Here is a 24,096-nt window from a genome sequence, read left to right as displayed (position 1 = left end):
AGGATCCCAGTTCCCCGACCAGGTTTTGAACCCAGGGCCAAAGCAGTGAAAGTGCTGAGTCCTAACCACTGGATCGTCAGGGAACTCCCTACATACAATATATCTATTTTTTTCAGATTCTTTTCCATTATAAGTTATTATAAGATACTGAATACAGTTCCCTGTGCTAGGTCGTTGTTGTATATCTGTTTTATATACAGTAGGGTGTATCTGTTAATCCCAAACTCCTAATTTAGCCCTCTCTGCCACCCTTTCCCCTTTGGTAACCGTAAGTTTGTTTTTTATGTCTGTGAGTCTGTTTCGGTTTTATAAATAAATTCATTTGTATGATTTTTTTTAGATTCTGCACACAAGTGATATCATGTGATATTTGTCTTTCTCTGACACACTGTGTATATTTTAAATCGATATGGGATCATAGGTGCATATGATTTCTTGGTTCCCTTTTTCTCGTTTCCCTTATTCTTTCTCCTTCGTATTTCTTTTTTTTTTTTTTTGCGGCACGCGGGCCTCTCACTGTTGTGGCCTCTCCCGTTGCGGAGCACAGGCTCCAGACGTGCAGGCTCAGCGGCCATGGCTCACGGGCCCAGTCGCTCCGCGGCATGTGGGATCCTCCCGGACGGAGGCACGAACCCGTGTCCCCTGCATCGGCAGGCGGACTCTCAACCACTGCGCCACCAGGGAAGCCCTCTCCTTCGTATTTCTGGTTTCCCAGTTATGTCCGGTCGTTCTTTGTTGACCTTCAAGCTACAGCACAGGCAATGGCTCGTGTGTCCTGTGGAGGCTCATCAGAGCCAGGTTTCACTGCAGGGTGAGCAGGATGGGAGACCCCTGAGCTTATGATGTGAAGACTTGCACTGTGAGTCATTTGGAAACCGGGAAGCAGAGTCCACAGACACATGCTCTACTGTCTCATTACACATCTACAAGAGTCTATGATTTCCTTTTCGGTTCTTTCGGTTTGAAAGAGCCGAGATCTGGTGTCATTAGGAAAGCGTGCTGTGTGTTTCCAGGGAGCCTCGGTAGGTTTAGCCTTAGGGTGAGCAGGCCAGGAGCCAGCCGTTCCTCTGGCGACCCCTCAGTGCTAGAATGCTGAGCAACTAAGAGTTTAATCCATGTGGCATCTTCATTTTTTTTCACGTAACCATATATTTAGCACTCGTTCCATTTTGCAACTCGTTCCATTTTGCAACAGGTTCCATTTAGCACTCGTTCCATTTTGCTCATTCTCTTAGAAGCTGAGAACGTTCCACCGTAAGGTTTTACACGTGGTTGTGCCCCATCCCTCTTGAACAGCTCGCACGTGGGTTCCCTGAGGTCGGCTTCTTGGCTCCCTCTTTCTGCTTGTCGGCCAGCCGACTTCGACTGGCTATTAACTTTGGGCTTATCCCTGAGGTCAGTGTTTCCAATGGTTAACGTCTGCAAGCCCTGTGACATGACCCTGCCAGGAGGAGTCTTTAGCTGGTTTACTGCGAGGCCTTTTGGAGCCATAGGTTAATATATTAATGAAGACTGTGGCTGTTACCCCCCATTAAATAACGGCTGTGAGTGATGGGAAGAAAAACATCCCTAGGCTCTCCTGCCGAGCACGAGATTGATGAGAATGGATCCTCTGCCAGGAGAACTCAAAAATATTATAACCTTTTATTCCTCTGCAGATTGGATGAGTGTGTGTTCATTTCTATGTTGCTACAAAAAACCTCTTACGATGATTCTGAGCTAAAAACATATTAAATCATCGCGTTAATTATATCGAAACAGCACACTGAGATTCTGTCGCTAATCCAGTTTAAACTTGGCATCGCCAGCTCATCCAATATTTTATTTCGATTCAGGGTCATATTAGTCAGTTGGGGATGAGCAGATGTATTTATTTATCTTATTAGTTTATTTTGGTCAAGCAGTAAATTATGATAGAATGATAGTAATGCCTCCGTTCATATACATCTCACAATCACATACAAAGTTGACATTTAAAGACACTGTCTAAATACAATAGAAGGATTGACACTTCCACACTGTTTTTTCCACTTTTCCAGAAGAGTTTAAGTGACTCAGAACATTCTGGATTCTATTTTTTTTTTTCCGAAAAGCTCCCATTTTAGTGTTTTATTTGTGGCGTTACCTATAGGTGCAAGTAGAGACAAAAAGAGTCACATATAGTATGACAATGTGCTTTAAAGCAAAAACCAAAAAAAACAAACCGCTACTGGTAGAGGGTTGGGTGCACGGTGGGCCTTAGAACTTTATCTGTCGCTTGCAGATTTCACCCAGCACGGTCCAGGGAGGCAGCCGGGGGCCCAGGCTCCCTGAGACCCCGGACGGTTTTCAACATCTCCAGGACCATCCAGGGAGGCACATGAAACCCAACAGTGTCTTCCTCCAATTCCTTAAGCTCATTCCCTGGTAGCCTCCCCACATGAAGGGCCCACTCCTGCAGGACCACCTCTTCCTGGGCAAGGCCTCCCAGGGCCACCTTCGTTAACATGGTAAATTGCTCACAGTTCAGGCTCTTGCCCTGAGAGCTTCACCGGCACAGAAACTCAACTGCAGCAGAAGTCCTAGAGCACGTGGGTGAGAGGGACCCAGGCGGCTGTCAGAGGGCATCTGTAGTGCTGCACTGTTCCTGCGGCTGCCTGATCCCAAGAAGGGGGCAAGGCCAGGTCTATCTCCCGCTCGGGAGGTGAGAGGGGACGGCGCTCCCTCTTCCTGCCTGTGGCAGCCAGAGTGTGGGCGTGAGCCGACGAGAGCCATTGGATGCGACCACCCAGGACGGTGAAACTTTCGAGAATGACTCAAGGCGTCCGTCCTTCTCTGGGTCAAGTTTCTCTCCTCCACACAGGGACACCAGGACCGCGGGTGGCAGTGACTCTCTGTGACTCAGCAGAGGCCAAGATTGCTGAGGGAGAGGCAGGATGTAGAAACAGGTGGCCCAGAGAGACCCCGGTAAAGGCCTGGGGGTGGGGGTCGGGGGCATGTGGGTCCTACAGGGGGGAAATAGCTCACGCTGCAGGGACCCCCTAAACTGTCACGTCAGGGGATACAGGGAAGCCCGGACCTTGGCAGAAGTGGGGTGACCAGAAATGGAGGGGTTGAGACCACGCCAGCCTCACCAGGATCCCCTCCTACGTTGCCTCTTCAAGGAAGAACACCCCTCAATGGCCAATCCGTAATCTGAGGAGGTGAGTAGGGAGGTCACATGCAGAGAGAGCACCCCAGTCCCCAGCTCCCAGGGGAGGGCAGGGGCTTGCCACCTCCCTGCCCCTGCTCCTCCCCAGGGTCTCAGGAGCCACAGGACCCTCATCTTCAGGGCTCCCCTTCTGGTCCCTGTTTTCTGTTAGCATCCCTCGTCTCCTTTTCCGTTCTCTCGTCTGTTGCTATGTCTCTGCTTCTTGGTTGCCAGTTTAGCAGGGTGCATTCTCTTTTCAGATGGCAGCAATGCTACCGTTATTGGAATAAAGTGAATAATGGAGGCGATGCTCCACGTAAAGCAGAAAATCACAGACCACTTTCAATGCCAAATAAGACCTTCTGGGTGTGTGTGCTAGAGAACGATGGCTTTTTATGTAATAGTCTTAAAATCGCGACAGCAAACACGGGCAGCCGTCGTGATCCAAGGCTCTGTCTCTGTAATCAGATGAGGAAATTCGTGCATCAGCAGGTTTGACTAATGTTGAACCAGAGGAAGGATAAGCAAGAGGGATTTTTCTGCACTCACCTTTGAATACTCACATTTTAAGTATGGTTCAACTGAGCATCGGGTCTTAGTGATATAGTGGGAATAATGCAAATTTCAACATGTTTTCCCCAAATTTGGTAACAGCTTTTGCCATGTGATTGCTCCAGCTCAGCTTCTTCCGATGAGCACTCAGGGACTGGCTGTGATGTCGTGGCCCATCTTCCCACCGGAGGTGAAGTGTGGAAACTGTACTTCCATTTAGGTTCCACTTTTCAACACCCTGGTCTTGGGTATTGAACAGTGTCACAATTTTTGTTGCAATCATCAAACGTGACTTTGAAAACTCATGAGGAAAAGGAAGCCTGTTGCGTTGACCCCTATTTCTGCTTTTCTGTCCTTCCTTCTTCCTTCCTGATGCTCCAAGATTCCTTCTTTTGTCATTACCTTAATGTTTGAAGAACTTCCTTTAGCCATGCTTGAAGGGTAGGTCTGTTAGTGACAAATTCTTTTAGTGCTTTTATTTCTGAGAATGTCTTTACTTTCCCTTTATTCCTGAAGGATACTTTCACTGAGGCTATAGAATTCGTGGCTCACAAGTCATTTTTTCAGCACTGGACAAATGTCATGCCTTTTCCTCTGGCCTCTGGGGTTCCCAACGACAAATCTGTTGTCATTCGAACTGGTGCTCATCTATCAGAAGTTTGTCTTTCACGATTTTTTTTCTTTGTCTTTGGTTTCCCGAAGTTTAATTATGATGTGTCTTGGATGGATTTCCTTGGGTTTATCCTGCTTAGGATAAGCTCAGTTTCTTGAATCCGTAGGTTTATGCCTTTTACCAAATTTCACAATTTTTCAGCTATTATTTTGTGGAGTCGTCTTTCAGCTCTAGTATTTTCTCTTCTTCTGGGACTCTGACGTTGTGAGTGTGGGATCTCTTGCTATTGCCCCACAGGTCCCTGAAGCTCTGTGCGTTTTTTTTTTCAGTCTATTCTCTCTGTTATTGAGATTGTGTAGATTCTGCTGATCTGTCCTCAAGGTCACTGATCCTAGCCCTTGCCATCCCCGCTCCACTCCTGAGTGTGTCCTGTGAGTTTTCTATTTTGGTTGTTGTCATTTTCAGTTCTATAATTTTTTTTTAATAATGTCTATTTCTCTGCTGAGGTTTCTACTTTTCTGTTTTCAGAGAATTTGCAATTACTCACTGATGCGTTTTTGTTCACAGCTACTTTAAAACCCTGTTTGATGATTCCAACATCTGATCTGGTCTTGGTGTTGATATTGGTTGATCGTCTTTTCCCACTCTCGTTGTGATACTCCTAGTTCTTGGAATGACATGCAATTTTCGATTGTATCCTGGACGTTGCAGCTATTATATCAGGAGACTCAGTGCAGTTTGGATCTTTTATTTCAGCAGGTGGTCACCCCATTTAAGTTTAGCATACAGTTCTTGGCCTGCTTCCTTGGGCTGTGGTTCTAATGGCAGTTTTAGTGCTTGGAGTGTTCAGTCTCCTTGTTTTCTGGTGCTGGTGGGGCTCCCCCTGGTCCCTGCTGGTGCCACCTAAGTGGGTGGGGGCATCTTCCCCAGGCCAGACCACCTGATGCCTTCCAGCAGGGAGAGTTCCCAGCCCCAGAGCCTGGAGTGTTTCCTGGGCCAGATGGTGGGTTCCTCCCCTGGAGTCCCTGGTCGTCCAGTTTTTCTAGGTGAGGGAGGGCCACTTTTGGTCAGTCCTCTGCTGATGCTGCTGGGTCACCTGGTCTTGTCAGTGGGGAGAACTCCTACTGGACCTGGAGGAGGGATGAGCCTACCTGCCCCGCCTTCTGTTCAGGGCTGTGGGTCAGGAGATGCCCGGCCTGTTCCCCTGTGATGCTGGTCGGGGGTTGTGTGATGCCCCCTGCCCTGGTACCCCTCCAGCCTGGGCCCCTAACCGATCCACTTTTCTCTTCCCACCTTTCAGAGTTCTCCTTTGCGTCTTTCTAGACCTAATCTGCTCTTTATCTAAAAGATCATATTTTAATTCTCAATACAGGATTTATCAATCATTACCTGTTACTTAATTAAGTTATTAATTATAATTATCAATTACATTTGTCTCTCTCCTAAATTATAAGCATAGGACAGCTGAGGGCTGTAAGTACTGTTCTGTATTTATGTGAGTATGTACTTATCAACTTTATTTATGCAAATATTCTCAGTGCCTAGAATAGTGCTGAGCACAGAGAAAGTTAATACTGGTGAACTGAATGGATGAAACTAAAAAGAAAGAGAAGAGGGTGATTGTAGAAGTCTTCTTCACCCCCAGACAAGATATCAGGTCACCCTGCTTAGAACACAAAGGATGGACAACAATTTCCTAGTATAGATCAGGCACGTGCAAACGTGGCCCACAGTGCAAGCTTGATTCTCCTCCTTGGCAAGCATTCATGGATGGAAGAATGTCAGTGTGACTCTGTAAACACCCCGAGGGAAGAGTGAGGGCATGGTATGTATGTCTGGGGAAGCACTGAAGGGGGCTCTGGCTGGGCTGTTGCCATGTTCACACTGCCCGCTACGCTCACACTGACCACTGGCATCATCTCACTGGACCCTCATCACCCATCTCTGCAAAGCAGAAAGAAGCTCTTTGCCATGTCCCTGGGGCCCCCTAGAGAGAACCGGTTCCTGTCTCCGCCCCTCGGCTGTTACCTGTCTCCGCCCCTCGGCTGTTACCTGTCTCCACCCCTCGGCTGTTACCTGTCTCTGCCCCTCGGCTGTTACCGACCAGCAGTGTAGCTGTGAGAGCTGCTAATCTAATCACATCCCACTCTCTTTGTAGGAAGAGGAAAACCATGTTGATACCCACTGCCAGCAAGAGTCCTCCCCTCCTTTGGCAGGTCCTGGAACAATACTGGGTTCCTGCGTTAGTCTGTCGGCCTAACACAAACCTATTTATTTTTGCTAATGAGACAGATGTAGAAGGTTGGGATTTTTACAGTGTTAGGCATTATGCTCTATTAGCCAACCAATCTAATTATTTACAGGGATCAAGGATATTCACCACCGCCGCCCCAGTCTACTATTTATTATTGTAATATGTCTGAAAGGAGTTAACCATATTTGAGTTTAATTAGAAGAGAACGTCCATGATTTCAGAATAAAGTTTATCCTTGCAAGTTTTGAAAATTAATCGATTTACTCCTACTTGGATTTCTAATGCTTCTGGAGCAATCTTTCACAAAAAGAATAATGGTTTCTTTTCAATGACCTAACTATAAGAAGGTGACTAAAAGTGTCTTTCAAAAATAATCCCTCAGTTAATGTTACATGTCTATTTGCATGCTTTTTCTTGTAATTGTTATTCAAATAACAGACTAAATTCCACTCCCAGACACTGGCCAGGAGCTAAGCAAGACAGACATCATTGTGAGAAGCGCTGAGCGGACAGCCTTGGGCGCAGACAGCCTTGGAGGGGAAGTCAGAGCGTCCGCCAGCTTCTACGTTTGTGTGAATGAAGGCTGATGACTCAGGGGCGTAGATAGGAGAACTGGTCCCTGAGATACATTATAGAATCCCAGCCCCTGAGATCTTCAGGAACACACACACACAAACACACACACACACAGCCCCCCCCCCCCCCCCCCCGACACATGAAGACAGGAGGCTGGGTAAGCGTGAGTTCTCAGCCTTTCATTTTCAAAACCACCAAACAAACAAATCAAAACCCAGACTTTAATGATCAAGTCATAGGACAGAAAGTGAAGAGAAGAGCAACTATCCAGGGAATGCGGACAGTGTGACAGTGTATCATTCAGCCCAAACGCTAACTCCATCCTCAACTCAGACAAAATTATTTTTCTGCATTGCAACCATCGCCCTATAGTCTAAAACAATATAATGTAATAATATGATATGATATATAGTATGAGCAACATAACGCAACACAGCACGGCACAACTGTAATATAACACAGTGTAATATAAGGTAATGTGAAGTAATACAACATAGCGTGATATACTATAGCATCTTTAACTGTATCTCTGCTACTTACGTGGGTCCTTTCCAAATCCCTCCTGGACAGACTGAGCCCAGGCAGCTGAGGCACACGGACGCTGAGGCCCCCAGCACACCTGCAGAGAAATCCAAACTCTGAGGTGCCAACTGATGTCTTTCACAGAGACTTTACTTTGGAAAAATGAAAACAACAAAAACAACATTAGACTGGGTAATAGAGCCATACAATTTTGATCATGTGAGTAATAAACATTAGAGGTAGGCCGAGACAGGTTTACAAAAGTATCTTTTCAAATCAGCAGTTTTTGCTGTGCCCACACTAAGCATTTATCAAGATAGCCAATGAATATAAAAACACGTACATCTCTTTAGAATACCAAAACATGTGTTGGGAGCATCTGCATCATAAATTGTGGGATGAACGGTTTCTGCATGCTGGCCTGACATAATTCACGCACGTTATTCCCTGCCCTAAGAGCGCTCTTTTGCACTGTGCATTATAGGATTGTCAGGCTCGATTTACATGAAGGGGGATTTCTGCAGGGAGCATTATTGATGGCAAATGGAAAATTCACCAGAAACTGGAAATCAGAAGTACTCCTGAAAAACCCCCTTTTCACTTGAAAGGGCTATAAATCTAAAAATTATCTTGAATTCGCAAGTAATCCTTTTATGTAATAAGTTGATAGCAAATATATTACCGAAGAGACACATAATTACCTTAAAATCTACCACAGTTAGAAATGTATTGGAACTCTTAAAATATAATTTAATTTTATAATAGTAAAAATTACAACAAATATTTTTACTATTCATTTTTTCCTTTGAGTTTCACCTTTTATTTTTCAAATATATAAAGACAAAGTAGGACTATATATAAACTAACATCCCAGAATGTCCCAGGGAGCTCCAAAATTTCTAAATATATTAAAGGCTGATTTTTATTTATTTAGGCTGCGTTGGGTCTTCATTGCTGTGCATGGGCTTTCTCTAGTTGTGGTGAGTGGGAGCTAGTCTTTGTTGTAGTACGCGGGCTTCTCATTGCGGTGGCTTCTCTTGTTGCAGAGCACGGGCTCTAGGCGCGCAGGCTTCAGTAGTTGCAGCCCGTGGGCTCAGTAGTTGTGGCGCCTGGGCTTAGTTGCTCCGCAGCATGTGGGATCTTCCCAGACCAGGGATCGAACCTGTGTACCCTGCATTGGCAGGTGGATTCTTAACCACTGCATCACCAGGGAAGTCCTAAAGGCTAATTTTGATGAACAAGAGAAAGGGAAATTTTATCATCCCTTTCAGTACACGGAACCAGCAGCCCCAGAACTCTTCAGCCTGGCAGACATCATTTCTACGGCATCATCTCCCTTAAACACGATCTTCTGTGAACAGAAGGGAATGGTCGGGAGCTAGAGTATCTAGACCCAGGGTTTTCTAGCTGCATATTAGAATTTTAATTCGGCTAGCTCAAGGGGCATTTCATATCTCTATCTCCATCTCTATCCCCACCTGCATCTCCTTCTCCTTCTCCATCTCTATCTCCATCTCCATGCCCAACTCCAACCCCATCTGCATCTCCTTCTCCATCTCTGTCCCCATCCGCATCTCCATCCCCACCTCCTTCTCCATCCCCATCTCCATCTGCATCTCCTTCTCATTTCCATCTGCATCTCCTTCTCCATTTCCATTTCCATCTGCAGCTCCATCCCCACCTGCATGTCCTTCTCCATCTCCATCTCTATGTCTCTCTATAACTATATATCTACCTCTACATCCATAACCACCACCACATCTATATTCACATCCATAGCAAAACCGTAACTACATCTCTACCCATATCTGTAGCTATGATTGTTCTACATCTGCATCGGTCCACACTGTATCTCTATCCCTATCTATAACTCATCCCTTCTCCTGGGATGGCTCCGTAGAGCGGGAGAGAGAGCTTTGGACTTGGAACAGAGATCTGAAGGTTGGAATTGCCTCTGTGGTTTACTAACTGCAAGCCTGGGTATGTTATTTTACCTCATTATATTTCAGTTTCCTCATCTGTTAAAAAGGGATGACAACCCTAGTTTGTCTTGTTGGGTTATTGTGAATTTAAATAATGGATAACATGTGCTTTGTGAGCTACAAAATACCCATAAAAGTAAAACATTATTAGTGATAAAATTTTTGGGTTCAGTTTGGGAAGTACTAATAAATTAGGATAGATTCTCATTTTAAGGCCCATTCTGAAGTGAACAACCATAGTTTATTATGCTTTTCTCACATTGGGGGAATCTATGAGGTGGAAAGGAGGAACCAGGAGCCAGACCGTGGAGCATTCTCCTCTCTCAGCCTGTTTCTTCTTCTGTAACATTGTCAGTTGATTCCACTAAAAGACATTGCCCTAAGGTCCGGGCTAAGTCCATGGTAAAGGAAAAATTCAGTGTAAAGATAAGTAGGATAAATAGCATCACCTTTGGTGCAAAATATGCCAGTCCTGTGATTTGTGATGGGCTCCTATGCTCAACACCTGGGACCCCGGCATGGAGAGAGACTGGTGGCTCTGAGGGTCCAGCGGCAGGAAGAACCAATCAGAGGAGCCCCGTGGGGACCTGGGAGAGTGTGCAGCCACCGGCGCGCTTTCAGGTGTGTTTCATGTGCCACTGCTGCCCCCTAGCCCTGCCCGGCCTCCTCCTCAGAACTCCCCTTCCCGAGCAGGACAAACAGCGAGGGGGGTGGGGCGGGGTGGGGCTCAAGCCTCCAGCCAAGGCGCCAGCCTTGGTCGGGGAGAGGGACCCCAACTGCTGCTAACGTTCTGTGACACTCAAGCCCAGGCACACATGGCTCCCATCAGACAAACATCAGGTTAATGAAGTGTTTTCCGAAGCAACGCTTTTCTTGACGCAGAGACAAACAGGCGCCTCTGCGAGCCTGTTCCCGGCTGTGACCTCCGGGTCATCGTCGACAGCAAGCCTTTCCAAAGAAGCTCTGTGAGAACAGTGTCAGGTGCGGGAGAGGGAAATTGCAGGCGTGGGCCCTGCCCTTAGAGAACTGACACTAAGGGAGACAAATACACAAAAAGACAACAATGACAGTGAGAAATTCTACTGCAACGCACGACACTAAAACACGATGCAACACGAGGGTCTCAGGCTGTTTTTTAATTTTTTTTAATCTTTAAAAAAATTTTTTATTTTTTTAGTTTTTTGGCCGCGGCATGCGGGATCTTAGTTCCCTGGCCAGGGATGGAACCCTTGTCCCCTGCATTGGAAGTGTGGAGTCTTAACCACTGGACCGCCGGGGAGGTCCCTTTCAGGCTGTTTTGTGTGTGTGTGTGTGTGTCTGTGTGTGTGTGTCTGTGCGTCAATGTTTTACAGTCATAGAAACCCCCCCAGAAGGTAAACACTTTGGAAATTAGCAAGTGCTGCTGACATTGGAGTAATTTTCCTGTCCTCCCAGATCAGTTTCTCACCACCTGACAGGCCCCACCTACAACCGGTGCGCTTCCAGTCTGCTCTCTCAAGTGGACCTTTACGGCCTAATGCTTTGCTAATAAACTCACACCTGAGCACAGAGTGGAGGCATGTCGGGGCGTCCCATTGGCATTTTACACCTTGCTTTTAAAGTTTATGTCCTGGAGATTATGGGGCTGACTTCCTGGATAGAGTGATTTTATGACACTCACTTGAAAATTGGTTTGAAAGTGCTGTAAAAGAGGAACATTAGTAGCAGGATGTTTAGCAATGCCGCTGCCTGGGAGCCCATAAAGGTGACCAAGATATTTCTGCCAAGCTTTACAAGCTACACAGATCAGCCCTTCCAGCTCCTTGAGTAACGGTTGGTAGAGGGACCGCCTGGTGCCGGTGAGGTTACAGCCAACCGCTTGGAGCTGGCTCTTCAAGGAGACATGTACCGTGACAGTGAACCTGGGCTAACTGTGTAGAAAGGCTGCCTCCTCGGGCGTGATCTGCCCTGGGGCAGACAAGCCTGGAGAGAGGGAGGGGTCTTAGAGAAACTTCACATATTGCTGGCCCCCGTGTGTGGCTTGCCACCCCAGAGCCAAGAGCTGATAGAAAGATGTCAGTTCACTTAGATACAGACGAAGATATTCCTTGTTTTGGACAGGAAGACTCAAATGTTGTAAAAAATGTCCGTTCTCCCATAACTCAATTCCAACTGAAGACCAAGAGTATTTGGGGGGTTCGGAGGTAATAACAAATGATATCAAAGTTGATCTGGAAAAACAAACATTTGAGAGTAACCAGGAAAGCATAAAGTGGGGACAAGAGGACACTCTCAATGGACTCACCCCTGAACCCAGCCCTTTGCACCTGCACCTGCTCACTTCTGGGTCTGGGCTCTCAGGGGTTAAATCTCAGCGGTGAGGGGAGAGTCTAGCTCCCAGGCTGCTGATGTCACTTGTCCTCAGGGGGCCTGTTCCAGGGCTCGGAGCCGGCGGCCCCTGGGGGGGCCTGGATGAGGTCTGCGTTCTCCTGGTGAATTCCCTGACGTGCTACAGGCACTGTCTCCCCACCCAGGCTTGGTGGCAAGTGGGGACTCAGGATGCAACCCACCCCCCTTCCAGGTAGCTCTGGCTCTGTCCCCGCCCGGTCCCCCTTAGAACCCTTTGCTGGGAGGGGGCCTGGGCATGAAGTAGCCTTTTCCAAAAGCATCTGGGCTGCTTTGACCTTCTGGAAACTCCCAAGTGGGAGGTGGGTGATCGCCTCCAAGATCTGTACACGTGTGCTAATAAATATGTACAAGGATCTATGCACAACATCATTTACATAGGAATACAAAACAAAAAAACCTGTAAACAATCTGAATGTCTATCCACATGCAACTGGTTAAATACATGCAATAAGGACTAGTTAATCAATGGACGACTAAGTGGTGAGAAGAATGGAATAGATCTGTACATGTAAGATAGCCAAGATACACTGTTAAATAAAAACATCAAGTAGCAAAATAGATCTCAACTGTGTAATTAAAAGACACATTTATGAGCAGAAAAATCTGGAGGAATGGCTAGAAACCTTTACCCCACCGGGTGCACCCACAGAACGGGCCTGAGGGCCAGCGGAGAAGGACTACCTTCCCAAGTATGGCTTCCTCATGTTTCCAGCCTTTTCCTCTTTAGAAAGTGCAATTTAAAAGCTGGCGTGGAAGGCGCTGAAAGTTCAGCATCCATCTCCCAAAGCTCTCAGTGCCCCCTCCTCGGGCAGTTTATGAACTGGTTGTCCGGTCGGAACATCCCCCAACCAGGCAGCTTCCTCGCCATGACCTGTGCCAAGGCCGGAGCACGACCTGCACAGCCAGAACCGCACGCGGGGGCCTGCTCCTGTCCTTGGTCGGCAGACGTTTAACGGGGCTGGAGTTGCTCACGCCATTAGGCTTTCATAACAAGGCGGAGTCTGCGGTGCGCCCGAGGTCGCATCCTGTCCTCTCCTTGGGCCTCTGTGCGCCCGTCTCCCTCCTGGATCGCCTGCCACGTGCGCCCACGTGTTCTTCCTGCTTCACTTCCTGCCATTCAGCCGGGGTCCTGGGTGGGAAACGAGGCTTCCTCTCAGTCAGAGATAAGGTGTTTCTGTGTCTACACTGCCTGGGCGGGGGAAGGAACTTTAAAGATGTCTGTGCAAGTCTCTTATCTTGGAATTCCTGGGGTCCTGCTTTCCCGTGGCTGTCAGATGGTTACTGTGTACAGGGTAGGGGGCCCGAGGGTACACACTAAACTAAGCCAACAGCACACTGGGTGAAGAAGGCCAAATCCTGAATACACAGGAATTATTCATGCCTCTTCTCTCCTTTCTCCTACTAGCAGCCGCTTGATCATCTCTTTATTTATACTTCAAGGAGAGTTAGCCGGGGATGGTGAAATTCACACGATTACCCTAAGACGAAATCTTGTTAAAATGAGAAACTGACACCAAAGGCTGAAGAGGAAGTGGAGGAGGATGCTGCTGTTTTTAGCTGCGGATTTAAATTCCCATGTTTCCCTGTAATTTCCCGCCAGCTAATTACAGGTCCACATCCCTTCCTTTCCTCTGATTCGTCCTCAACTCTCAACTCCTATGGACACTACAGCCACACAATTTCTGGGCAAATTAAAGCTCTTTCATGCATTTAAAGCATCCTTTCAGTCTTTAATCTCCTGTGTAAAAGTTACAAGTTTGCTATGCATTTCTTAGAAACTTGTATTTCATAAACATCGATATATAACCCAATGTGTAAATGTCACACAAGCCATGCTTAGATTCTGGCTTTTCAAATACTGGTGTGAGGATGATAGCTAACTTTTACTGTGTCCTTGCACTTTACGGATGTGTCATTTAATTAGAATAACCGTATCAGGCAAGCATCTTTATTTCCATTTACAGATGAGAGAAAAGGCACAGCAGGTAAGTGACCTGTCCATGGTCCTGAAACCTAGACGTGGTGGAGCTGCATTCTAACCCAGGACTCTGAGATTGGAGACCACATTCCTAACCACTCTCCCATCTAATCACCAAACTCTAAGTTCATCTGACGATGTTCACAAGAGGTCAGGCCAAGCACCCAAGGCACTGCGCTGCTGAGCTGGGCCAGGGACCACGGGGCAGCGCGGGTGGTCAGAAGCAGAGGCCTGGTGCCTGCGCTCTGACTGGAGCCTAGTGCTGCTCAGAGGTCACATGTGTTTCCCCCAGCCACTCCTGCACGACCCCACCTTTTCTCTCCCAGTACCTCAAACACTACTCCGCACTCTTCCCTCTGGTGGCTGACCTTGCCGTTTATTTCCCTGAGAGAAGAGTGGCAATTGGAATAGACTTTCACGTGCTCCCTGTACAGAGCTGTGTCCCCCTAACTTCACATGTTGAACTCCTAATCACCAGTATTTCAGAATGTGACTGCATTTGGAGATGGGTTTTCAAAGAGGTGATTAAGTTAAATGAGGTCGTATGGATGGGCCTTGATCCAATGTGACCAGTGTCCTTATAAGAAGAGGAGATCGGGACACAGACACACATAGAGGGACGGCCGTATGAGGACACGGGGAGAAGACAGCCATCTACGTGTCAAGGAGACAGGCCTCAGGAGCAATGACCCTGTCCACACTTTGATCTCAGACTTCCAGCCTCCAGAATTGTGAGAAGATAAATTTCTGTTGCTTAAGCTGTCCAGTCTGGGGTACTCTGTTACGGTGGCCCCAGGAAATGAACAGACACAGACCAGCACCTCTATCCCCTCCCTGAACCTGGACCCATGCATGCTACCCCTCCTGCACTAGGGAATAATGGCTTTATTCTGCCCCTTTAAAACACCAAAAAATATACGAACTGCCAGTGTTTCATCAGCGCGGAGTAATGGACGTTTCTAAACTTTGATTTACTTTCACAGATTTAGAATTGCTTTCTTGAGAAAAATCCTGTTTCCCCTTCAGGAGCCCCCTGGGTCCAGCTCTGCAGACACTTGGGATGACCTCCAGCAGGCAAGAGTCTCGCTCAGTTTCCATGAAACGATGCCAACTCTGATCATCTGTTGTTTGACTTCAGCCCATAATAAGGAAAATCTTCATTTTAGGCTCTTTCTAAAATCTTTGCTGGCTCCGCTGGTATGCTGTATCTAATAACCAGCTCTACAAGGGGGAGGGAAAGGGCCCTGGCTTGCAGTATTTGCTGATTTCCACGGTCGAAATGCTCCCAGCACGGCCAACCTCGGCTACCAATGTGAGGTCACTGAGCAAGGAGCAGCACGTCGTTGTAAAGGACACGTAAGCAGACTCAAGGAAAGTATAATAAAATAATTAGGACACGATGGATTTTCAGTACTTTTTACCTTTAAAAAATATAGTTTAATTAAGTGTAAGTTTATGTAATTTAGTTTTAAACAGTGTTGTGTTTAACGACTGGCTTTGCAAAATTCCTGAAAATTAACAACTTGCGTTCACAAGCCAGTGCCAGGGATCTCCGGCACATCACTGGGTGGGCATCACTTACCAAAATTCTAAAGCCCATTTGTTTCTTTAGAGTGTAGATTTTATACTTGGATTATGCTGGGTCATTAGAGAACTTTGTATTTGGACCATATAATTCCTTTTGATTGAACAATACTCGAAGCCCCTTCCTACGTCAAGGGAATCCCCCATTCTATGAAGCAGGGAGTCTACGCCATGAAAGAAGTGGAAAATAGCACTCACTTCCTTTGCAGCTCAGGTGTGTGCTCATGACCCGGGCTCTGCCAATGGGCCACATCCAGGGTCCAGACAGGAGAAGTCTTAGAAGTGACCAGCGTCAGATAAGCCGTGGGTGGGCTGTGTGTCTACACTCAGAAATGGCGCACTGGTGCCTTCAAGGGACCAGCTCTTGACTGGGGCATCTTTCCTTAAAGTTTGGTTCTCTGGTCCTCCTGGAGATTTTGCAAAGTATCTGGTATTCTTTCTCTTCCTTTTTAAAGAATAAACTTTAGGGGCTTCCCTGGTGGCGCAGTGGTTAAGAATCCGCCTGCCAATGCAGGGGACACGGGTTCGTGCCCCGGTCCGGGAAGATCCCACATGCCACGGAGCAACTAAGCCCGTGTGCCACAACTTCTGAGCTCGTGTGCCGCAACTACTGAAGCCCGCACGCCTAGAGCCCGTGCGCTGCAACAAGAGAAGCCTCTGCAATAAGAAGCCCGTGCACTGCAACGAAGAGTAGCCCCTGCTCACCGCAACTAGAGAAAGCCCACGCACAGCAACAAAGACCCAACTCAGCCAAAAATAAATAAATAAATAAATTTATAAAAAAAAAGACTAAACTTTAAATTTTTGATTTACAGAAAAGTTGCAAAGAGAATAAGAGTTCCTGTGTTCCCCGTACCCAGGCCCCCTCGCTGTCTTCCTCTTACTTACGGCACATTTATCACAACCAATGAACCAATGTTGATACATTATTATCCTTAGCCTCCTCTAGGGCCCGAGATGATTTTCCTAACATGCCTTGTTTTTGGTGACCTTGACAAGTACTGGCCTGGTATTTTGTAGAATGCTGTTCAATGTGAGTTTGTCTGACATTTTCCTCATGGTTGGACTGAGGGTGTGCGTTTTGGGAAAAAGGCCTCATGGGTGAAGGGCCGTTCTCATCAGCCCACATCAAAGGTGCACGCTGCCAACGTGACTCGCCTCTGATGGCGCTCACACTGACCCCCAGGTTTCTCCACCGCAGTTACTTTACTTTTCCTTCTCTCGTCTGTTCTTTGGGTGCAGGTCACTCAGTCTAGCGACACTCAGGGGCGCGGAGGTAAGCTCCACTTCTTTGTGGGGGAGAATTTACCTAAATTAGTATTTGTTTATATCAGTATTGACTCATGAATATTTACTTTATACTTTAATTCTAACCCAATACTTTGCTATTTATTTTGATGTTCGAATTATTTTTGCTTTGGCCATTGGGAACTCTTTCAGGTTGGCGCCTGTGTCCCTCTGTCATACCCCATACCTTCATCGTTTTGGTTTTTGATCACCTTTTTCTTTTTTTGCAGCACCGTGAGCCTTGTGGGATGTTAGTTCCCTGACCAGGGATCAAACCCTGGGCCCTGGCAGTGAGAGCACTGAGTCCTAACCACTGGACCGCCAGGGAATTCCCTTGATCACTTTCCCATTTTCCGGCACTACGAGATGCTCCAGGCTCACCTTGTATATTTCTTGCCCCAGCCCTAGAAGCAGCCACCTCCCAAGGAACCTTGGCTCTTCCTTAGAGAATGGAATTAGAAACCATATTGGGTCTGCCTGCCTGCCTGTCTATCTGTGTATCTGTCTCTCGCGTCTATCTCTGTGTCCCCTATTGCGCGCCTCCTCTGGGGAGCCCTGGCTACGACACCACTCCTGCAGACCCAGGGGCCGAGGGAGCCTGTACTTACTGGTCTATCTCTCTGTGTCCCCTATTGCGCGCCTCCTCTGGAGAGCCCTGGCTACGACACCACTCCTGCAGACCCAGGGGCCGAGGGAGCCTCTGTACTTACTGGTGTGCTTGAGCACGTGCTCAGGCACACAAATGAGGGCAGAACAATTTCGGGGGAAGGGGAGGTGATGGTTAGGGCAGAACGTCCAACAGAGGGATCGGGAGTTTCCCTCCGTGTCACCCACGATGAAGCCAGGTTGTGGTTTTATTGCGTGGCGAGGGGCAATAGTTCTGTGGAAAGGACAGGAGTTAGTAAGTCAGGTGGATCTGGGTTTGAATGTGGACTATGTGAACCAGGTGAGGTCGCTTACCCTCTCCTCAGTGTCATCAATGGTACAATGGAGCCGACAATACCCACTTCACAGAGTTATTGTGATGGTTAAATTACATAATGCATGAGACCCCTGGAATGTACTGGTTATTCTACAAAAGCTAGTTCCCACCCCCCCCCCATTCACACATTAAGTTCTTTATCTAAGAAAGGTTTACTGAGCTCCTAATACTTGCCAGGCACTGTGCTTGGTGTTGAAAATAGTGAACCAGACAAATTAGACTGGACAGAAAACAAACCCATACAGAAATAATTTCAGTGGTCCTGTTTTGAGGAAAATGAAACAAGGTGAACTGAGCAAGCACCTGGGTTGATAACATTCATGCTGCGGTGGAAGTGACAAGGGGGCAGTTGTGACCCAGGGGAAGCGCATTCTGGGCTGAGCGGACAAAAGGGCACAGGCAGTGGGGCCGTGGTAGGAGGCTGAGGAGGTGGGCAGGGCAGGGTCCGGGGTCCCTGCAGGTTTCCATGGCAGGTTAGGGTTTGAGTCTAAGAGAGATGGGAAGCTGGGGGGGGGAGGGAGGGAGAAGTCTGACTTCCGTGCTTATCCCTTGGGCTGGACTGGTGGCGGGCAGACGAGGGGCTGGGAAGAGGGGATGTGGGGAGATGGCTCAGGCCACTTGAGGGTGGTTCTGGCCAGGAGGTAGCAGTAGGGCTGAGAGAAGTGGCTGACCTGAGATGTGCTTTGGTGGGAGAGGCGACAATTCTTGGTGATGGGTGTGCTTTGGGGCGTGAGGGGCAGCGTGCAATTCAGGATGACACTCGGGTTTGGAGCTAAGCAACCAATGCCCGTTCTCTTCTTCCTCTGACCCATGAAAACTCCAGCCGAAACACAGGGTTGTGTGGAAAGTTTCCAAATTAACTTTGAAAACCATAAACAGAGTTTTGAAAGGACCTTAGGCATCAGTAACTGAAGCGAGGCCCAAAAGGCCACACCTGGCAGAGCTGGAACCTGGTTTCCAGAATCCTTGCTTGGTGTTGACTCCACTCTAAGATGCTCCCTTTAGCAAGGGGTCAAGCTGAGGCAGAGAACCCGCAGTTTAGGCTACCAGACAGTGGTGCCTCTTAAAACAATTCCTTTATTTCAATAGTGATAGACATAGTTTATGCAACATATACAATGCACAAACAACAATGCAACAAGGCGCTGGGACCCCTGGCCCCACCCCGCACATGTAAGAAACGAGTGTTATCATTCCTCTTGCAGCCCTCTGAATGCCTCTGCCCAGTCTCTCCTCTGACCTCCCTTCTTAGAGGTTTATCACTGCTCCTCTCTATAATTCTACCACACGTTTGAATCCCTAAGTAATATCCTGTTTAGTTCTGCATGGCTTTGAACTTTACGTAAGTGGAATCATGCTTGTATGTATTCTTCTGTGACCTTTTTTTTTTGCTCAGTGCCGTTGCACAGACTCACCCATATTGTTGCTGGCAGCTGCGGCTCGTGGATTTTTCACGCCAGGGTAGAACTCCAGTACGTGAACACATCACGATTTGCTTATGCTTTCCACTGTAGATGGACAGCTGGCTTGTTTCTAGACTTTTGCTTGTTTAACTCTCTTGCTGTGAGTATTTGGATAAAGGAAAAAAAGAAGCCCTTTAATAGAGGCTGGAAGGAATTCAGCTTACATCTGAACGTTGCTTGGCTTCGTTTTGTATGGGGCATAAAGACAAGAAAAAAATTGGTCTCTATGTCCTTATGTCTCAAAACTTTGATCTCATTGTAATCAAGAGAATCAAAGCAAGGCCCAGTGGAATGAAGGAAACCATCCTGAATTTTGGCAGGTTCAAAGACACGTCGTGATAGTGAAACTGGAGTACTTAGTAACAAGCAGCATTCTCATTTGTGGGCACATAAGTCGTAATGTTGCCCACACGGGCCATGTCCATACAATTATCTACCTTGGTATAGAAATCTGAAGACTTACTGAAGTTTGAAGAAGTTTTGGGGGAATTTCTCAGGGCAACCAATCTATTGACCAATAAATACTCGTAAACTGTCTCCTTTGGGCAAAGCATTCTAATAGGTATTGCAGGAAATACATGGAGGTTTACATGATGCAGGAAGAGATACTCCAGACCTTAAAGAGCTTGTACTCTGACTGTGGATAGACACACACACATGAAACGCTGAGGTAAAACATAAGGTCGTGTGTGCCAGGTGTCAGGTGGATGGCTGTACGTCCTCTGTTTTCCTCCTGTAAGCGCCCCCAGAGCGGGGACTGAAGCAGTATTCTTTCCAAGGTGTGTTCATGGTTTTGAATGGATGAGTGAATGAAGAGACTGGAATTGCCAGGAAAGACTTTTTGGAGAAGGAAGGTCTTGGTGTGGACAGTAAAGAGTGGTAGCACGGAATCTGAAGAGGAGGAAAGAGAGTATGGAAGGGGTAAAAGTTCCGGGCCTTGGCAATGGGAAGGCCCAGGGGATTGGAGAGAGGAGGAAGCCAGTCTGCAGGAAAGGGTTCTTTAGAGAGAGAAGTGGGAACAGCTGGAAGGGCAGGGCGGGGCCCCAAAGTCAAGGTCTTGAATGCCAGTTCCGGAGTCTGATTTTTTCTACAGGTAATGAGAATACTGCATTGCAGTGCTTTCAGCAGAGGGGAAGAACTGTGTTTTGGGGGAATTCACGTTTTAGGGGGATGCAGAAAAGAGGGTGTCAGCTGGGGTGACAGAGATTAACTGGGACACCCCTTACCAGCTTGGGTGGGACGATTTTACACAATGGCAGTTGGAGGGTGCCCAGGGGTCGTGAGAAGGGGCAAGCCCTAACGCATAAGCACTTCTCAACAGCTTCGTATTTTCTAATGTCCCTTTGGCCAAAGCAAGTCACACGTCCAGGCCCAGATTCAAGGGTGGAAAATAGGCTCCACTCCTTGCTGCGAGGAGGGGCAAAGCCACAAGGCAAAGGGGTGAGTGTACAGGGAAGAGCTTGTGGGCATTTTTGAGGTCTACTACCCTGGGCTAAGTGTTGTAAGTACCAAACACAGGGAAACAACTAAGATCAAAGGTGAGTGAACCTTTACAGACAGCTGCATAAAAGAAAATAAAAAGGTCTAGATGGCTGGAGCGTTGGGTTAGAAAGATCAGAAATGCCATATTTATTGACTTTCTGGAATATGTGTCTAAATGTCGCATCTTAAAATCAGATCTCATTACCCTCTGATTTGGAGAGATTACCCCAGAAATTATCCAGGTCACTTCACGCAGGTATTTAACCCAGCTCTCAGAAGCTGGGTGTTCAGAAAAACAGATACTTCTTTATCTTTCCCAGGTTCTTTAGGGTTCAGGGACTTCAAAAAAATAGAGATGAACACTGACTGTAACCAGTTGAAAATCATTCCTGCATTCTTATCAGCCTATGGCAGCAGCAGTACTGGCTCAGAGCAAGCCTCACGGTCTCCAAGTCCCCACCGAGCCTCACGTTCTCCAAGTCCCCACCGCCATTTTCTGGCATAACGCATTATAGGCACCGTATGTGGAGGCCTACAAGCTTCTCAGGGGCCATAAAAAAAAAGGTGGAGTCGTGAAAAAAGTTTTAATTCAAAATCACAAAAAGACACTTCAAAATCTAAAGTAACATATATCATAAAAATAATTTGACAGCAATTTGTAGATTTTCTCCCTTCCTAAGAATTCTCAGAGATGCCAAACATCACAGCCAATAGCAATTTAAGTGGCTTATACGCCCAAAATCCAAAAGTAAAATGATAAATATTCCTTCAGATTCATTTTTATTGCAAACAACAACAAAAAAGTACTTAATGCAGAATAGGGGTGAATTACAGTAAGTCCCGTACATATGAACCTTCAAGTTGCGAACTTTCAAAGATATGAACGTGTGTTGGAACGTCCAATCAGGTAAGGTAGTTCACGTGTCTGGCGTACATTGTCACGTGCGTGCATCCTCTACAAGTGGTTGTGCTTTTGTGTACTCTACAGTACTGTATGGAGCACAGTACTACAGTACCTTTATTTCAAGCCCAGGATGTCCGGAAGCAAGCGTAACAGCAGCGGTAAAGAGCCAATTGTGTTAGTTGCTACCTAGGCTAACTTCTTGGACTTAACGAACAAATTAGATTTGCTAACGCTCTCCAACGTAACTCATGTGTAGGTAGGGGACTTATGTACTGTATGTGGCATGTTTGGCCGTCCCCAAAGTAACGGACCGTGGAGGCTCTCAGGAGGGTCATGTAAACTCCCCAGTACTGGGCCGCCCGCGGATCTGGCATGGGCCTCACGTTCAGAGCTATCTACATTTTCCAGGTGGGGAAGCACAAGACCAGCGGCGGCCCAACCGCTTATCAGACCCAGAGAAGCCAGGTTTCCCGGGTTTCCGCCCAAAGCGCGTCCAGAAACAACCAGTTTCCGACCTTTTACTTACTTTGGCGGAGTGACAGTTCCCGCGGGAGGCCTCCTGCTGGATGCCGCCGAGGGCTCTGCAGGCGGGGTTCGTGCTGGTGAAGGGCGCTGACTGCTGCGGCCATACAGGGTAAACGCCTGCTAACCCGGCGCGCCGGCCCGCCCACCTCCGTTAGTTCACCCTCACCGGCGGGGGGAGTACGCGCCCGGAGACCCGACCCCAACCGCTAGCTCCTCACCTCGCTCCCTGCGGAATTTCGCCTGCGCCCGCCGGCCTCCGCTCCCCGGGGGCGTGGCCCCCCGAGCCCCGCCCGGCAGGCTCCGCCCCTCAGCCTCAGGCCCCTCAGGCGTCGCGGCGCGCTCCTCTGACGCGCGGCGCCTTCCTCTGACGCGCGGCGCCTTCCTCTGACGTCAAGACCCGCCCCCTCCCCGCCCCGGCTCGCGCGGCGCCCGCCCTCAGCAGCCCGAGCGGCTTCTTCTGAGGCGGCGGTTGAGGCAGCGCCCGGTGTCTTGGTCGCGGTCTGTGCAGCGGCAGGCTGCTCCCGTCCCGGCCGGCGGGGCGGCCGTCGAGCCCCTCGGGCCGGCAGGCGATGGTGCGGTGGAGTGCGCGGACGCGGGCGGCGTGGCGGCGGGCATGAAGGAGGATGGAAGGGCAGGACGAGGTGTCGGCGCGGGAGCAGCACTTCCACAGCCAAGTGCGAGAGTCCACGGTGAGCGCCCTCCGCCCGCCCCCTCCCAGCCTGCCGCCCGCCTGTCCCTCCCATCCCCTTCGCTTCCCCCTCGCGGCCCTCGCGGTCTCCCCTGTACCGCTTCCCCGCCCCCGCCCTCGCCCCTCCGCCTCGCGCCGCGCCCCTCCCCCAGGCTCCGCCCCCCGCTCTGCGCCCACCTGCTCTCAGTCCTGGGCGCGGTCCCGTCGAGTCACCTGTCCGGCCCCCGGGAGTGCTTCGGGGCCGCCTGCGCCCTCCTCCCCCGGGGCTCTTCCCGGGCCGGGTTGGCGGCGTCGGCCCTCCAGGCAGTGGACGACAGTCCCGCGGCCCGCGCACCGTTGCCTGGCACGTCCCTGGCCTGGCACGGTAGACAGGTGTGCGGGCGGGTGTCTGGCGGGACCTGGGTGGCCCCGCGCAGGCGCCGGGGTGTGGCCGGGCTCGCTCTCCCAGCCCGACTAGTCACCTCGGCCGGGTTAGCGCCCACCTTTCCGCTCCTCACCCGTCGCCCTCCTCCCTTCTTGGGCTGAGCCCGAAACCTTGCGTTTGGGTGTGAAGGCCGGCGATGGGTGGGATTGAGGGCCTGGGCAGAAGTCCTCTGTGCCCTGGAAGCAGCTTCTGAAGGAAGTCATCCTTTCTTGGTCCCCTGTTTCTTCTGTGCTGCTGGCAGGGGTCGGGAAGCAGGCTCGGCCGTAGGAGTCTACGTTGATGTTTTCACCTTTTCCTGGCGCTCGAACACGTTGTGTGTGTTTATGTTTTCATAGCGATGTAAAATATATACATGTTGTGCATTTGTGTTTGTTCCTCCCCTCTTCTAACTAACTTCTCTCAAATTCAGTCAGTCTCTTGGTTTTTGAGAATTGCCTGGTTTGTGTAGTTCTTGATCTAGAAAATTGAGAATCACTTTGCCAAGTCATATCTTGGAATAAAGAGGTATAAATTCTGAACTGGTGGATTCTGCTACGGCGTATTAGTTTAAAGTTTTAAATTGAAGCTAAAATAAACAGAGAAGTACATCATGATACATGCCCAGCTCGAAGCACTTTAAACACACCTGTGTAATTCTGAACACAGACTGTGAAACACAATTAGTATTAGCATCTCAGAGGCCCATCCCTTTTCCCCGTCCAGTTGCTCTCCTCTCCACCAAGA

General features: G+C 48.6%; 1 protein-coding gene and 1 long non-coding RNA gene across 5 annotated transcripts in view; one reads left to right on the top strand and one right to left on the bottom strand.

The window, feature by feature from the left end:
* Positions 1-19,444, bottom strand: part of LOC307191569 — a 28,051-nt gene extending 8,607 nt beyond the window's left edge. Inside the window, exons 1-2 of the long non-coding RNA XR_013829801.1 lie at positions 19,303-19,444; positions 7,705-7,838 (exon numbers count right to left, since the gene is read on the bottom strand). This is a non-coding gene — a long non-coding RNA (uncharacterized lncRNA). The remainder of the gene's footprint in view (positions 1-7,704; positions 7,839-19,302) is intronic.
* A 3,219-nt stretch (positions 19,445-22,663) lies between these two features.
* The window catches only part of LMBR1 (limb development membrane protein 1), a 139,686-nt gene continuing 138,253 nt past the window's right edge, over positions 22,664-24,096 (top strand). For all 4 annotated transcript variants that reach the window (XM_079931892.1, XM_079931890.1, XM_079931891.1 and 1 more), the window contains exon 1: positions 22,664-22,950. In XM_079931892.1, the coding sequence (XP_079788018.1) occupies positions 22,875-22,950 (76 nt within the window). In that variant the 5' untranslated portion in view covers positions 22,664-22,874. The remainder of the gene's footprint in view (positions 22,951-24,096) is intronic.

This window comes from Stenella coeruleoalba (genome assembly GCF_951394435.1).
Source record: "Stenella coeruleoalba genome assembly, chromosome: 9".
NCBI lineage: Eukaryota > Metazoa > Chordata > Mammalia > Artiodactyla > Delphinidae > Stenella > Stenella coeruleoalba.
Note: the sequence above shows the minus strand (reverse complement) of the source record. Positions and strands in the feature narration are given on the sequence as shown.